The 13,989-nt window shown below is 37.3% G+C and overlaps 1 protein-coding gene across 1 annotated transcript in view; it reads left to right on the top strand.

The window, feature by feature from the left end:
• The window catches only part of LOC142099216 (calcium-activated chloride channel regulator 1-like), a 71,828-nt gene extending 58,267 nt beyond the window's left edge, over positions 1 to 13,561 (top strand). Inside the window, exons 12-14 of the mRNA XM_075182436.1 lie at positions 1,993 to 2,157; positions 5,565 to 5,792; positions 11,838 to 13,561. Coding sequence (XP_075038537.1) covers positions 1,993 to 2,157; positions 5,565 to 5,792; positions 11,838 to 12,229 — 785 coding nt within the window. The 3' untranslated portion in view covers positions 12,230 to 13,561. The remainder of the gene's footprint in view (positions 1 to 1,992; positions 2,158 to 5,564; positions 5,793 to 11,837) is intronic.
• Positions 13,562 to 13,989: the final 428 nt, after the last annotated feature.

The raw sequence follows: 13,989 nt of genomic DNA, 5'->3' as shown, positions 1-13,989 counted from the left end.
AACTTTACCTTTTTTGGTAGTAAACTAGCATCTTTAACATAATCGCACTTGTAGAGATGAAGCTACGTTAGGTTTTTAGAGAACAAGTGGATTAGAAATGCTCAGGAGAATTAGGTTTAGGACTCTCGTTTGAACTTTGCAATTGGATTCTACTCTCAGTTAGATATTCATTGTTAGCTCAAAGCGTATAGATCATCAAACGATCAGTAATTTAAAGCGCTATTGCAAAAGCAATCCTATGCATTTACAGTTAGGATAATGACCTCAGACTTGATTTATAATTATGGAACAATGATTGAACATTGATCGGCTAAATAATCTGAGATCAATAGAGGTCTACACCTATTATATGTTATCAAAAACTACTCGCTATTTAGTCTACCTGATCTCACATATTTATGCAATCTAGACCACTGTTAGTATCTTTATTCTTTCTTTTTGTCTATTAGATGTATATACTACAGGAAGTAGCACCCTTTTTGATTAATACAAATATTGATATCCTGTTAGATAAAGAAATGAGATACCAACAAATGCATAAACATATGAATCTAAATCGGACACCATAGTTGATATTAGAAATTTTCTAGTGCAGAAGGTTCAATAACACCCAGTTTTACCTCTCCTCCTAAACTCACTCCCTCTGTATTAGCCAACATTTCCAAACTTTCAGGTTTGAAACAGGGAGGGGATTGGGCGTATGCATGTAGTCAATGTACAGGATGTGCCAAGTTCGAGTGCATACAGTAGCATTCGATTCATGCTTTGGGCATCTCAAAGGTATTTGATTTTCACTCGTTTCACTTGCACCAGCTACAGGTCTGTGCAGATTACTTGTGATGACGGCTGTGTATGCTTATTAAAACATGTATTTGCAATCAGGAGCAACGGGAAAAATGCATTGTGACTATATATTCCACATATGTATTGGATGTATCCTGCAGTGCATTGTCTGTTAGAGTAGAGTGGACCTAGACCATATTCATTAACAGACATATCTTTACATCCGCTCCTTGTTGGATACGAACGTGCATATGCCCGCTATATGTGCGTTTTTTTTAAAAAAGGCCCAATAATTTTGCTTGGCGTTCCTTGATGAATCAGGCCCATAGCAAATAGCGACAGACAATAAGTTTGATTTCGGAAAATTGGAGGTCACAGCTTTAATTACATTGATGTAGAAATTGGTGACAAGGAAGGTGCAGCTATACCCCTCTGGTGCCTCCTGGGACCCACTACCAGGGGCGCGCTGGGCCGAGGCGCAGGGGGGCCGCTCAGTCCGACAGCTGTTTGGACCTGCCGCCCCCCCGTGGATACAATATTTCCTGAATATTACCGGCGGCCGCATCACAAGACACGCGATGCGTCCGCATCACATGACATGCAAAATGTTTTGTATTTTTTTTATAAATAAGTCCCAAGTTATGTAATCCCATGCTTGTCTGTAGCAGTGAGGGTGGTGGTAATGTATTTGGCTTAAAACCTGCATGTGCAGTTACCATTTATGAAAAGAATAGGGATTGCGTCTTCTTTGATAAATAAATAATAATGATTTATTTACAGTGTCTTGCCTCTCACTTTATGAGCACTTGGCAGCGCAAATAACATTATTGCATCATTTTATTATGCAGCATAAATCACCTTATCACATGGTAGTACATAAATGGGCTCAAGAGCTGTCACTCATATGCTGTGGGATTGTCAATTTATTTTCCTGCCTTCCTCTGCCTCTCGTCTACTGCATTGCGTTTGAGTAATTGATCGGATTTCCCCCTCCCCAACTTTGCTTTTAACACCTGACTGATCCTTCTATTCAAAACTGGACAATTCTATTTCATTGCTGACACACAATCTTTAACTTCAAGAGAAAATATCCCTCTATGCAGTAAACTGCACCAATTACTGCTACTTACCAGTAACCATTTGTGCTGTAAACTTAATGGGAACCTCAATGATGATCTTGATTTTTTTTCTTCCTGTGCTAACTTCAAGGTGCTGATATTGTAAAGAATGATGGGGTATACTCAAGGTACTTCACTGCATTTAAAATAAATGGAAGATACAGTCTAAAGGTTCGTGTTGAAGGTGTAAAGGGTAAAAGCCGCTTGGCAATACGCCAGAGCCGTGCACTTTATATTCCAGGATACACAGAAAATGGTAAGATAACTGTGCACTTTATGGAAGTAAATATATATATTCTTAACTGCATTCTAAACCTTTCATACCAAGCAATGATACATTGTTTATAATGTGCTCTCAATTTGCCTATTTCATTGACGACATCATTTCGTTCTGTAAAGAGAAAAAGTGAAAAAAGTTGTCAGATCTTTCACAGGAAAGAGTTTGGTTTTGACCTACTGATTAATTTTAAGTGACTGGGTTTTAATAATTCGTAAACATCTGTCTCACTACCATGCTTATCATTGTTATTCAAACAGAAGGTTATACCACCGCACCAGATTTCCTTTTATTTAAGCATCAATATTTAATTTCCTTATATAAGTGGTTAATAATTTTTCAATTTACTATGTACGCTGATATACAGCAACAAAGGAGGTGCTACCGCCTCATCAATATAAACTCCTAAGAGAAAAACAAGACCGAGGGGTTGATTTACTAAAAATCGTGTTTGGTGGCAGTTTTAATCTGCCACACATTACCGGTGGTTTAGGGCTCCAAAACACCGCATTTACTATAGGGCGGTTTGAGGCTGTTTTGTAAAATGCCTGGTATTGTGTGGTAGATTGAAAACAGCTAAACCACTGGTCAAAACCTCCATCAAAACCGCCATAACAAAAAAAAGTTCAAACATGTTGAGCCAACTTACCATTCAGAACATAAGAGGAGGCATCGTTGACTTATACATTGTTCCGGACCGCCAAGCCGTAAATAACATGAGGAGGGTGATAGACTTAATTTCTACAGCTAACAAACATTCTACCCCAGCTATGGTGGTGTCTCTACATGCTAAAAAGACCTTTGATAGGGTTTCCTGGCACATTATGAGAAATATTCTCAAATAAATGTACTTTCAAGGTCGACTGTTATGCAGATTTGCATAACAAATGACTTGATGGAGTCATTGGCATCTAGGATCTGCAATAGGCCCAATATCACAGGCATACAAGCTGGCCCTTGAGAATATAACCTTTCCTTGTATGAGGATGAATTATTCTTGACATTTACAACCTTCTCTTTTTAACACTTTATCGCTACCTGTTAAAACGTTTTGAGCACTGTAGAGTTTTGTAATTTGTAGGCATTCTGTTTAAAGAGAAAAAAAACACAAAAAAATCAGTCGCAGAGGGTAAGAGACCAAAAAACTAAAATGAATATCCAAAAAATATATATAAAATATAAAATAAAAAAATAATAACAACAAATATATGTATTCCCTGATAAGGGAAACACATCAAGTAGGGGGTCAGGCTGCTAACACAAAAAAGGCTGCCGACCTTTCAACACAAATGAAAAAAAAACAAACCAGTGTCAGCGCTTTGACACCTCCCTTTATTAATCGTGGATCATACACAAAAGGTAAAGAAAGGGTATAGACAAAAGGTGCAAAATTCTCAAATTTAATAATACATAATACTGAAAAACACATATAATAAAAATCATAATCATACAAAAACATATTGGTAAAACATGTCTATATCCAGATGCATAACTTGCATAGAGCATACCATTGATGGATCCATGTCTCTATAAAGATAATCAATCTCCCAGTTCCAGGAGAAATCTCCCACACTCAGCCGAATGAAAAAGAATCCATCGCAATAATCAGGAGGTAGCTGCCAATAAAGGTAATATAGCGAATCACAACATTTGGTGGTAAAAAGATGTTGGGTTCATTAGGAGAAAGTTAATAACCTATATCCTCCAAGTTCTTCACAATCATCCCACAGAATGTCAATCTTACAATATGACTACCGAATAGAGCCTGACGTGCAGCTTTAATACAAAACAAAAAATGAAAAAACTTCTCCTAATGGGTACAGTCCACCTTATTTTATATACTTTTTTAAAATAATCATCCTATTAGCCAGTGCTCTGCCACTATACTTCTTAAGGTTTTTAGCATACTTTGCACACAAAACTTGGTTGTTGATCATCATCCTCTTCATCCTTTCAGGAAAGCAGTGCTAGCACACAATGCCAGGTCATTCACATGCAAGCTACTCTTTGTATCGCTGGTTTCACAAAGAAACATACCAGTGTCCATCTATTGGAAAAACTTAGGAATGTCATAGAAAAAAAATCTCCCTGCTAAGACACTCTAAAGGATTCCTCTTTGCTGGTAATGGAGCAAACGCTGTGTGTGCATTACGACTGGGCGAATTTCAACGCGTACCATGCTTTGCACACACAATAAACTTGGTGGTGCAGTTTCTTCAAAAATTAGAGGTCGTTGCAAGAGATGCTGTGTATGGCCCATAAGTATTCTGGGCATCTTCGGCATTCAGCGACCACATGTAGATCACTGCAGCAAAAAAAAAAGACCTGCCATGCCACCAACTGAAGCAAGAGGTAGTATAAAGGTGCAATGCCACAAGTTATGTACACTGTTATGCCACTATGTTTTATAGGGATTGTATCTTTTATTAAACTACATATTTATACTACTGCTCTGTCACTAATTTCATCAGGCCAGCGTGCGGCAGCCTTTGGCCAAAATTGCTGAAAAGGTTGATAGTTGTAAAGAGATCATTAGAAAACAGACTGTAAATGAATGTTAATGCTAAGAATAGTAATGTAGGAGCACAAACAGCTCAAAATTGCATAATTTTACCTATTTTTTTTAATCCAAAACCAAAACACATGAAGATTTTTTTGGAATAACAAAAAACAAAACATGAAGATGGTTATAGAATCAAAACCAAAACACAGAGATCTGCACACATTTCTAATTAACATTATACATTATTAATACATAATTAATATGTCAATGGCGCCTCCTCTTATGTTCTGAATGGCAAGATAGCTCAAACAGTAAGCAGATCTTTTTTATGGTTGCTTTTCTAGTTGTTTTCTAGGCTGTTTGTTAAACTGTTTGTTTGTGTTTTGATCATGTTAAAAATTGGGGTGTCGATTTGTAAAGTTGTGCTTTGTGAAACTAGTTTTCAGCCATTTTACTGGTGGTTTGACCTTTAGCAAATCTGGTGGTTTTGAAACTGATTCAACTGCTGGTTTTCAGCGTTTTTTTCAGCGAACTTTTGTTCTGAGTGTTAGTACTTTGGTATTTTCTTTTCCTCTGGGTGCTTCATGTGATATAGGATTTTGTTTCTGTCTATGTCATCTGCTTTGTAGTTATATATTCCACATATTAATTCTATTCTATTCTTCTTTAATCTTTCAGCAAACTGTGTCCATATTTCTCCTTAATTTGAAATATAGTTATGATTGTTCTTTTAAATGCAATTTTTCTAAAAGCACAGTATGTTTTGGATATATGCTTTAAATTAAAAAAAAGTTTTTTTTTCTCATCTCAAATGTTCAAGGTGGTTATATAACTGGGAATTATTATATTTCTAAGAATTAACATAGAGATGATCTAACTGCAGGCATTTTAACATTGAATCCTTCGAGATCAGCAGTGGATGATGACATAAACCTGGGTGAATTCAGTAGGACAGCTTCAGGTGGAGCATTTGACGTGTCAAATGTCCCCCCAGTTGTCCCAGTAGACATCTATAAGCCTGACAAGATAACAGATCTGGATGCAAGAATAGAAAATGGATCAATTATTCTGTCCTGGACAGCAACTGGTGACAATATGGATGAAGGAAATGGTATGTAATTGTATTATGTAATAAATAAGTGACCATTAATTGTACCAGGTGCAGTTTTCCTTACACCATCAATTTTGACAGCTGAAATCTAGTCAACCCAGGTTCGCCAGCTGTGTGTGTGTGTCTATATGTGTGTATGTATATATAAATATATATATTGCAACAAAAGAACAGGCAGGGCGCCCCAATGTGTAATATCAGATATATAATGGGAAAAGGTAATATACTGCGTAACGTGAGGACTTAATCAAAGATAAGTTGGTAGAATAGGGGTTCCTCATCAAAGGTGGTCCCTCCCAATCTCCATCAAATGTAGCGACAATGCATGAAAACCAGAAAAAAGCAAATATAGTGTAGTATTGTAGTATAATAAACTACACCATGTGTAAAACAAATCCTCCACCAAAATAGATGTAGTGGATCAGATAATAGACCCAAATAAAGTGAGTTATATAGCACAAATGTTCAAATGTGCACATCTAAATATAGAAGATATATATTGTCTGCGTACCAGATTTTCAGAAGGCCGCAGAATTTCTCAGATGGTAAGTGACATACTCATATCAGAGCGATCAAACAATTCCTCTGCCAGAATCTCGCCCAATGGCGGTAATGAATGAGATTGGCATGGAAGAATACAATGTAAAAAATATAGTCACAATTTATTAAAAAGATAGCACAATAGTAACTCACATGAGGTACTGAGAATGGCGCTGGTAGAAATCGTGGCTCAACGCGTTTCGTCTCGATACAACGAGACTTCCTCAGGAGCAAGAAAATAATGAACATTCAATCCATAAATCCCTGGCCTTATAACAGAAGGCCGCGCCATACTGGCGCATGCGCAGAGACCGCCACTCCCCGCACATGCGTGAAAATAACTTTATTTGCACGAACAATAAGGAAACACTCCATTAACAGAGAAGGTGTATGGAAATAAAACTCTGCGGGCATTACTAGTAGATACTTAGAAAAAATATATAGCAATGTGGGATAGTACATAATACAAATGAAACAAGGGCATAAGGTTCACGACCCATATGCCAAGCATCATGGATGTAATATATATGATCCATGAGCAGACTATGCTACCTTCCATATTCATAAAGGCTCTGTGTTAAAGTGCAACATTGTGCAGGAATGCATGGAAAATTATAAGTGATATAAAACAACATATTCTGGTAGAAACATATATACCAAGATTGTAAAAGTGAATCTATATAAGATGGCTAATGATGAACGAACATTAGCCTACTGAAGGCATATCAATTAATAAAGGTTGATGAATACATATATCATGCTCAGTGATAACCTCGCGAGCATATAACAGTGCAGACAATGAATTCTGTAGATCATTAATAACCCAACTATAATAAGTCATAAATCAAGGTGTGGAAAAATAATATGCATAGTTAATTGAACATCAAAAAGGCACCATTGTTAACATTAAAAAACTAATTATTATATAAAAAATATAAAAGGATATTATTATAAAAAGGAATATTATTATAAAAAAGGGGCTATCTCATAGTTCTCATTTAAACCAGTGGGTATTAAAGTGCCCAATTGGAAAATCCAAAACATTTCCCTTTGGGAAAGTTTACGTTGTAAGTCTCCTCCTCTTGAGTTTAGTGAGACTTTTTCCAAGGCCATAAATTTAAGATGTTTGGGATCGCCACTGTGTTTATGCACGAAATGTCTGGAGACAGAATGACTCTGTACTCCATTTTTAATATTACGAATATGTTCCTGAATACGCAATTTAAGCGGGCGCTTAGTTTTGCCCAGATATTTTAACTTACATGAGCATTCTAACATATAAATAACTGATGTTGTTTAACGTTAAACTGCCTACTGATTATAAAAGGAGGTTCTGGTTGGATTCATGTACTTGCAAACATTGCAATGAGTACACCTCACTGAGCCTATATTATCTGACAATAGAACAAGGTTTTTTTTGACGGGATATTCTTCATGAGTTAACTAGGAGCTATCAGACCCTTTAGATTCAGATTTTTTCGGAATATTAAAGTTGGTTTCTCTGGGAGGATCTTAGATAGTATTGGGTCTCTTAATAAAATACCCCAGTGTTTATTCAATGTTGATTTAACCAGGTTCTTGCCGCTGTTAAATTCTGTGATAAAGGGTACCATATCCCTCTTATCACATTTTGCTGTATACTGTAATGTTTCCATCCGACCCCGATTTCTGATTCTGTTAGTAGCCTCATCAAGTAATTGATACGGATATCCAATTTCTTTAAAACGATCCAAGTAAACATCAAGTTGTTTCTCAAAGTCAGCATTCTGACTACAGTTTCTTTTATTCTATTGAACTGGGAAAAGGGGATATTATCTTTCCATTTCTTTTGGTGGCAGCTTTTATAGTGTAGATAGCTGTTAGTATCCACATGTTTTATAAAAAATTTTGTGATGACTTTAGTGTCATTTGATGTCAAAATACGATCCAAGTATTCAACCTGTGTCTTACTTATATTAGCAGTAAACTTAAGATTGTATTCGTTGTTACCAATATACTGCAAAAATTCATCGAACTCCTCACAAGTACCATTCCAGACTACCAATATGTCGTCAATATAGCGTTTGTACAGTTTAATTTTATCTGAAAAAGGGATTAGGTTGGTATATATATTTAGCTTCCCAACTGCCCATATGCAGATTGGCAAAGCTGGGCGCAAAGGTAGTTCCCATGGCCGTGCCCCATATCTGGAGGTAAAAGGTGTCCAAAAAGCTAAAATAATTGTGGGAGAAAATAAAACGAATAAGATCACAGATGAAATTTTTGTGTTCTGCTGAAATAGAATCATCTCGATCTAAAAATTCCCTGCATGATTCAATACCTTTCTCATGCTGTATGGAGGTATAGAGGGATTGGACATCAATCGTGACCCAGTGAAAAGAAGAATTATCCCAAACAAAATCTTGTAATATCTGTAGGATACTGTTTGTATCCTTCAGATAAGACTCTAGAGTACTAACATACTTCCTGAGGAAAAAAATCTACATATTTAGATGAGTTAGACGTTAGGGAATCAATACCCGATATTATCGGTCTCCCTGGGGGTTTGTTCAGATCCTTATGTATTTTAGGGAGGTAGTAAAAAATGGGGGTAATAGGGCAGGAAGTATACAAAAACTGGAATTCATCCTTATTTAGAATATTAGTATGGAGGCCCTTGGATAATATCTCACGTAGTATTGTAACGTAATCCTGAGTAGGGTCACGTTCTAATTGTAAATAAGATAGCTGATCCCCCAGAAGTCTATTAGCCTCCATCACATAATCCGAGCGATTAAGAATTACCATGTCCCCCCCCCTTATCAGCTTGTTTAATGACAATATTACTATTTGACTGTAATTCCTTCAATGCTCGTTTCTCATGTATAGTCAAATTACCTTTATACTTGGTCTTATAGTCAGAATGTCATAGATCTTGAATAACCAAATCCTGGAAGATATGTATATGATTAATTTTTGACTCCAACGGATAAAACTTAGATGTTAATTTAAGACCAGATTTGGATGATGACTCAAAGTTTTGGAGACATGCCGTATCACTCCTGGCAAAATGCCTTTTAAGTGTCAACTAGCGTACAAATTTATGTACGTCTACATACATTTGGAATTTGTAAGGATGTTTAGTAGGGGTAAAAGATAGCCCTCTTTTGAGTACCGAAACTTCTGATTTAGACAATATATGTTGGGAAAGATTAAATATTCCTTTAGTTCTTAAAATATCACTGGAATTTAAAGGAACCTTCTTTTGTAAGTTTTGAACTCCCCCTCGTTTTCCTCGTTGTCTGTGTATCTCCTTTTTAAGGGGGAAGCTACCCTTCTATTTTCCTTGAAGTGAGATCTGTGATGTAATGATCTCTCTCTGTTTGACAGGCCCGGGGATAAAAAATCATCCGTATCACTGTCAGAGACAGACAGAGTTGAGAATCTGTTCCTAAGTATAGGTTCAAAATGAACCTGTTTATTTACTTTAGGGCTAGATTGAGTAAATTCTCCTCTCGTTGGGACCTTTTTCCATTTATTAGTAGCTATGGGATCCCTCTGGGGAAAATCCCTGTTTACAAATTTAGAACTAGTCTTAGGTTTCGACCATTTTTTAACATTTGTCTGTAAATAATCTCTTTAATGTTTGGCTTTGAAGTAATCATACTTGCAATACATATTTATTTCCACTGTTCACATCTCTATCTTTAATATATTGTTTTAAGAGACATGACATGTTCCAGTCAAATGAATTTCTCTATCAACTTGGATTTAAAAATAAAATCATAATTCTTAAAGTATATTGTAGACATTCCAAGCAAATTATCAACATTGGTTCATGCAGTATATAGTATGCACTACTTGATGTTGGTTGTCTAGAATACAAGGGAGCTATGCAATTGTTTTGTCAACATCAATTTTGAAAGTGATCAGAATGATCCTTTTATTATATAAAAGATAAATTTAAAATTACTTCCTTGCTTCCATGGTCAGTGTGCTTGACTGCCCCTCTCCTCCTCCTATCACAGCTCGGCTGCCTCTATTTTAAACCTGTTCTGGTACCATTAGGGTGCCAGAGTATCAGTCTCCTGTTCTCCAGCATTATTGTATGTTCCTGCTCCTGTTTTGGTTCTGACCCGGCTTCCTCTGACTTCTCTTCTGGATTGTGCCTGTTTGCATCTGTTGTGTCCCCGGCTTGTCGACCATTATTCTGGATTTTGCGAATCGTCCTATCCATGTGACCTCGGCCTGTCTGACTACTCTGTTGATCACCCTTCGGTACCGCCTGTTCCTGTTTGGTTTGACCCGGACCGTTCTGACCACTCTGTATCACTACTCTTGTAACTGTCTAGGAGGGCCGCCAACTTGCGTACCTTTTGCAGCTAAGCCCAAACCTCCTTGCGGGGGTCCCTGGTGAACACCAGGGGTACATTAGACTCCACACCTCCTAGTTCAGTGGCGTTAATATCAGTCAGTGGATTCTGAGCATCCTGAGTCAACAGCGCTCTTCGAAGCCTGACATCATGAAAAGAAAGATTTCCCTTAAGCGCAAGAAGCGCAGATATAGGTAACCTCACTGAGTTGCATTGATTTTCTTATTGTGGAGTATGTGTTGTAATTTGAGATATAAAATGAAGATTAAAATTAACATACAAGAGATATGACACAGGTAATTGATATACCACATGGATAACACAGTGGGTTAGTGATTATAGCTCTTTTCAGATTGCTTGAGTTGGATGAAATAACTCGTTGGCAGGCACATTGCAGTGGGAGCACAAAAAAGTATTATGATCTGGATCTTACCCTAATGCATTCCCTGCAGTGTCCTCCTCTAGTGCTGCTAATAGAACAGAGTTTTTTCTTCTTGTCCAGAGCCGGTGATCCCCAATGTCGACTTTCCTAGGTGCTGTTGGAAGCACCTGGACCGCAAATGCGGAAGTGCATGGCAGCCGGCGAGAGTCAATTATGTTAAGTGTTCAGTGTTCACCCAACGCGTTTTCGTTCCAGCTACCGCCACCAACATGGCCGGGCCCGGGTAAAATGTACCCGCTCCCCCCCCCTCTCGGCGGCCCTGGGGATCCTTATTTACCAGTGACAAACAACACTTATGAAGAGGTGGAAACTCCAAAGCAGTAAGAGGATCCTCAATTAATGACTAGATCTGTGTTTGTGGGATTTCGGGAGATGTGACACATTGATGCAGAAAAATGGCTGATCAGACGCTCTGAGATGAGTGTATCAGGAACAGCAGCACTGTCTTTTTTTTATGCACAACAGCATCAGTTTTTTTCTTTGACAAAACTGCTTTGAAAAGTTTTACTGATAACAGAGATGGGCAATTTATGTGGTAACTGGTGAGAGTCAGACCTACCACAGCTTTCAATCACTCACTAAACAAAGGTATTATAAAAAGCGTATGACTGCATCACCATCAAAAATTATACTGCGTATGTACAATTTATAGAAAATGATTGATGTAAATAATTTCACCTAATTCTGGCTTTGCTATATTTGTCTTTCCAGCTTCACGCTACGACTTAAGAATGAGTGTCAATCCCAAAGATCTCAGGGACGATTTTGATGGATCAACTCAAGTAAATATGACCAGTGTCACTCCACAACCTGCTGGATCAAGTGAAACATTCACATTTGTACCAGAAAACATTGTTATAGCAAATGGAACTGTCCTATTTTTTGCAATAGTTGCCATTGATAAAGTTTCTCAGCAATCAGATATATCTAACACAGCCCAAGCAGCTCTTTTCATTCCTCCGACAATGGCTCCTACAACCGCCCTCCTTCCAAAAACATCTACCAAAACTGCCCTGCCAAATGGCAGTACTGAGCTTGTGAAGGTGTCAATGGTGACAGCGATTTTATATGCAGCTGTAATTTTTCTATTATGTAAAATGTAAATTTCAAGCATGCTAAGTGGAGCTGTAAGAGAATAAAATGTGTCGCACTTATATATATATATATATACAGAGGCGACACATGTTGCCATTTACTTTCAATGAACTGTTACTAAATCAAGCAAATATATTTATGATATGATGAACAATCTCAGGATTAAATATGATCACTTTTAATTATATTTAAAAATTTCAACAATATTGAAAAAATGAATATAGTATTGAAAGGATTCAATGATTTTTTTCTTACAAGTACAGAGTTCTATCAGTTATAGAAGTTGGCAACCTTTGGTTATTTCCTTCTTGTTAGGTGGTTTTCTGTTAAGTGGAGCTATATTTCCATAGCTGTATGATATAGGGTCTTACAGGCCCTTGGGCACTCATTCTTTCTGGTTTATGCTAGGTAAATACATCTGTGGATGCTCTCTGTGACTACTACTAGCCCAGACTATGTACATTACATAGCTGTATAAACAGTGCTCATGCCTTTTCTTACACATTTTATACCCTATCTATAACACACTGACTGCTGCAAAACTGGTAGTAGTCACTTTAACGGCACTGATATGCCCGACACACTTTAGAACAGCTAAATAATAACGATGAGAATAAAAGCTACAAGGGGGAAATATCCACTTACCATATAATAGACTTTTAGTATATTCGGCAGTTTTAATAACCTCCACATGTTAAAAGCGATGTTCCCGAATATCTACAGCCAGAAGTGACGTCACTTGTAACGGTCTGACTGAAAATGGTGCTTTTAAAGCGGCAATGGCCGGACCCACTGCCTGCATTACATTATACAGGCGGTCAGTACTTTCCACTTGCCTAATAATACTCTATCTTTTGCTACTGATATTTCACTGAATTGAAAGGGAAAGCTTCCCTTAGCTGCTAGCCAATCACAAGCACATAGTGTGGGAAAAATGTGATTGGCTGAGCAGCTAATGAGACTTTCAGTCACTCCAGGTAAAATTCATTCAGTGGAGGGAGCTCATAGTGAGTAGCTGCATCGTCTTTTCTTTTTCTCACATTGGATTAAAGAGACAGAAGAGAGTTTGGCTTTCTTTCAACCTTCTATGGAATGACATTCCAAACTGTATTTGTAAATTTGCGTTTTGTGAAACTTATAGTGTATGAATATACCTGGGACAAATTATTTTGCCTAGTGGTGTGGTTGGGGTAGGACTGGGAACACTGCAACACTTTATGTGCAAAACATTGTGTCCCAAGGCAGAATGAGGCTAAAATTTTGCTAATTACTTTGAAAACTTTGTTCATCTCTACTACATAGTTATCCATTTTCTGCATAATAAACATTATTGTATCCACCTTTTCTATTTTGTTTGTTTACTAATTTGTGTGACCTTTCATGCTATTCACTTAGCAGCATTGTTTACGTGTCTGGAATTTGACTTTAAACCTCCCCACGTAACACATTTTTCCTAGATATGCAATGGGCTGCAACTTATTTTCCAACCTATTTTCCGTTTCAAGAGACCTGTACTGAATGAAACAATTAATTGTTATAGTAAAAAATAATAGGCACAATTTTCCTCTATGGTAGGAGTGGACAAACTTTTTTTGTTCGGGGGCCACATTAGTAGACTGTACTTATTTGAAGGACAAAAATATGACCACTGCGCACCAACTCTATAATAACTAATAAACTGACGTGCTGCTATAAGTGGAGGTTCCCAGCCTCCTAAGTTTACACAAAATCAACAATACTACAGCGCACAGCCAATTTGTAAATGGTA

This window comes from Mixophyes fleayi, chromosome 8 (assembly GCF_038048845.1).
Source record: "Mixophyes fleayi isolate aMixFle1 chromosome 8, aMixFle1.hap1, whole genome shotgun sequence".
NCBI classification, from domain to species: Eukaryota; Metazoa; Chordata; class Amphibia; order Anura; family Limnodynastidae; genus Mixophyes; species Mixophyes fleayi.
Note: the sequence above shows the minus strand (reverse complement) of the source record. Positions and strands in the feature narration are given on the sequence as shown.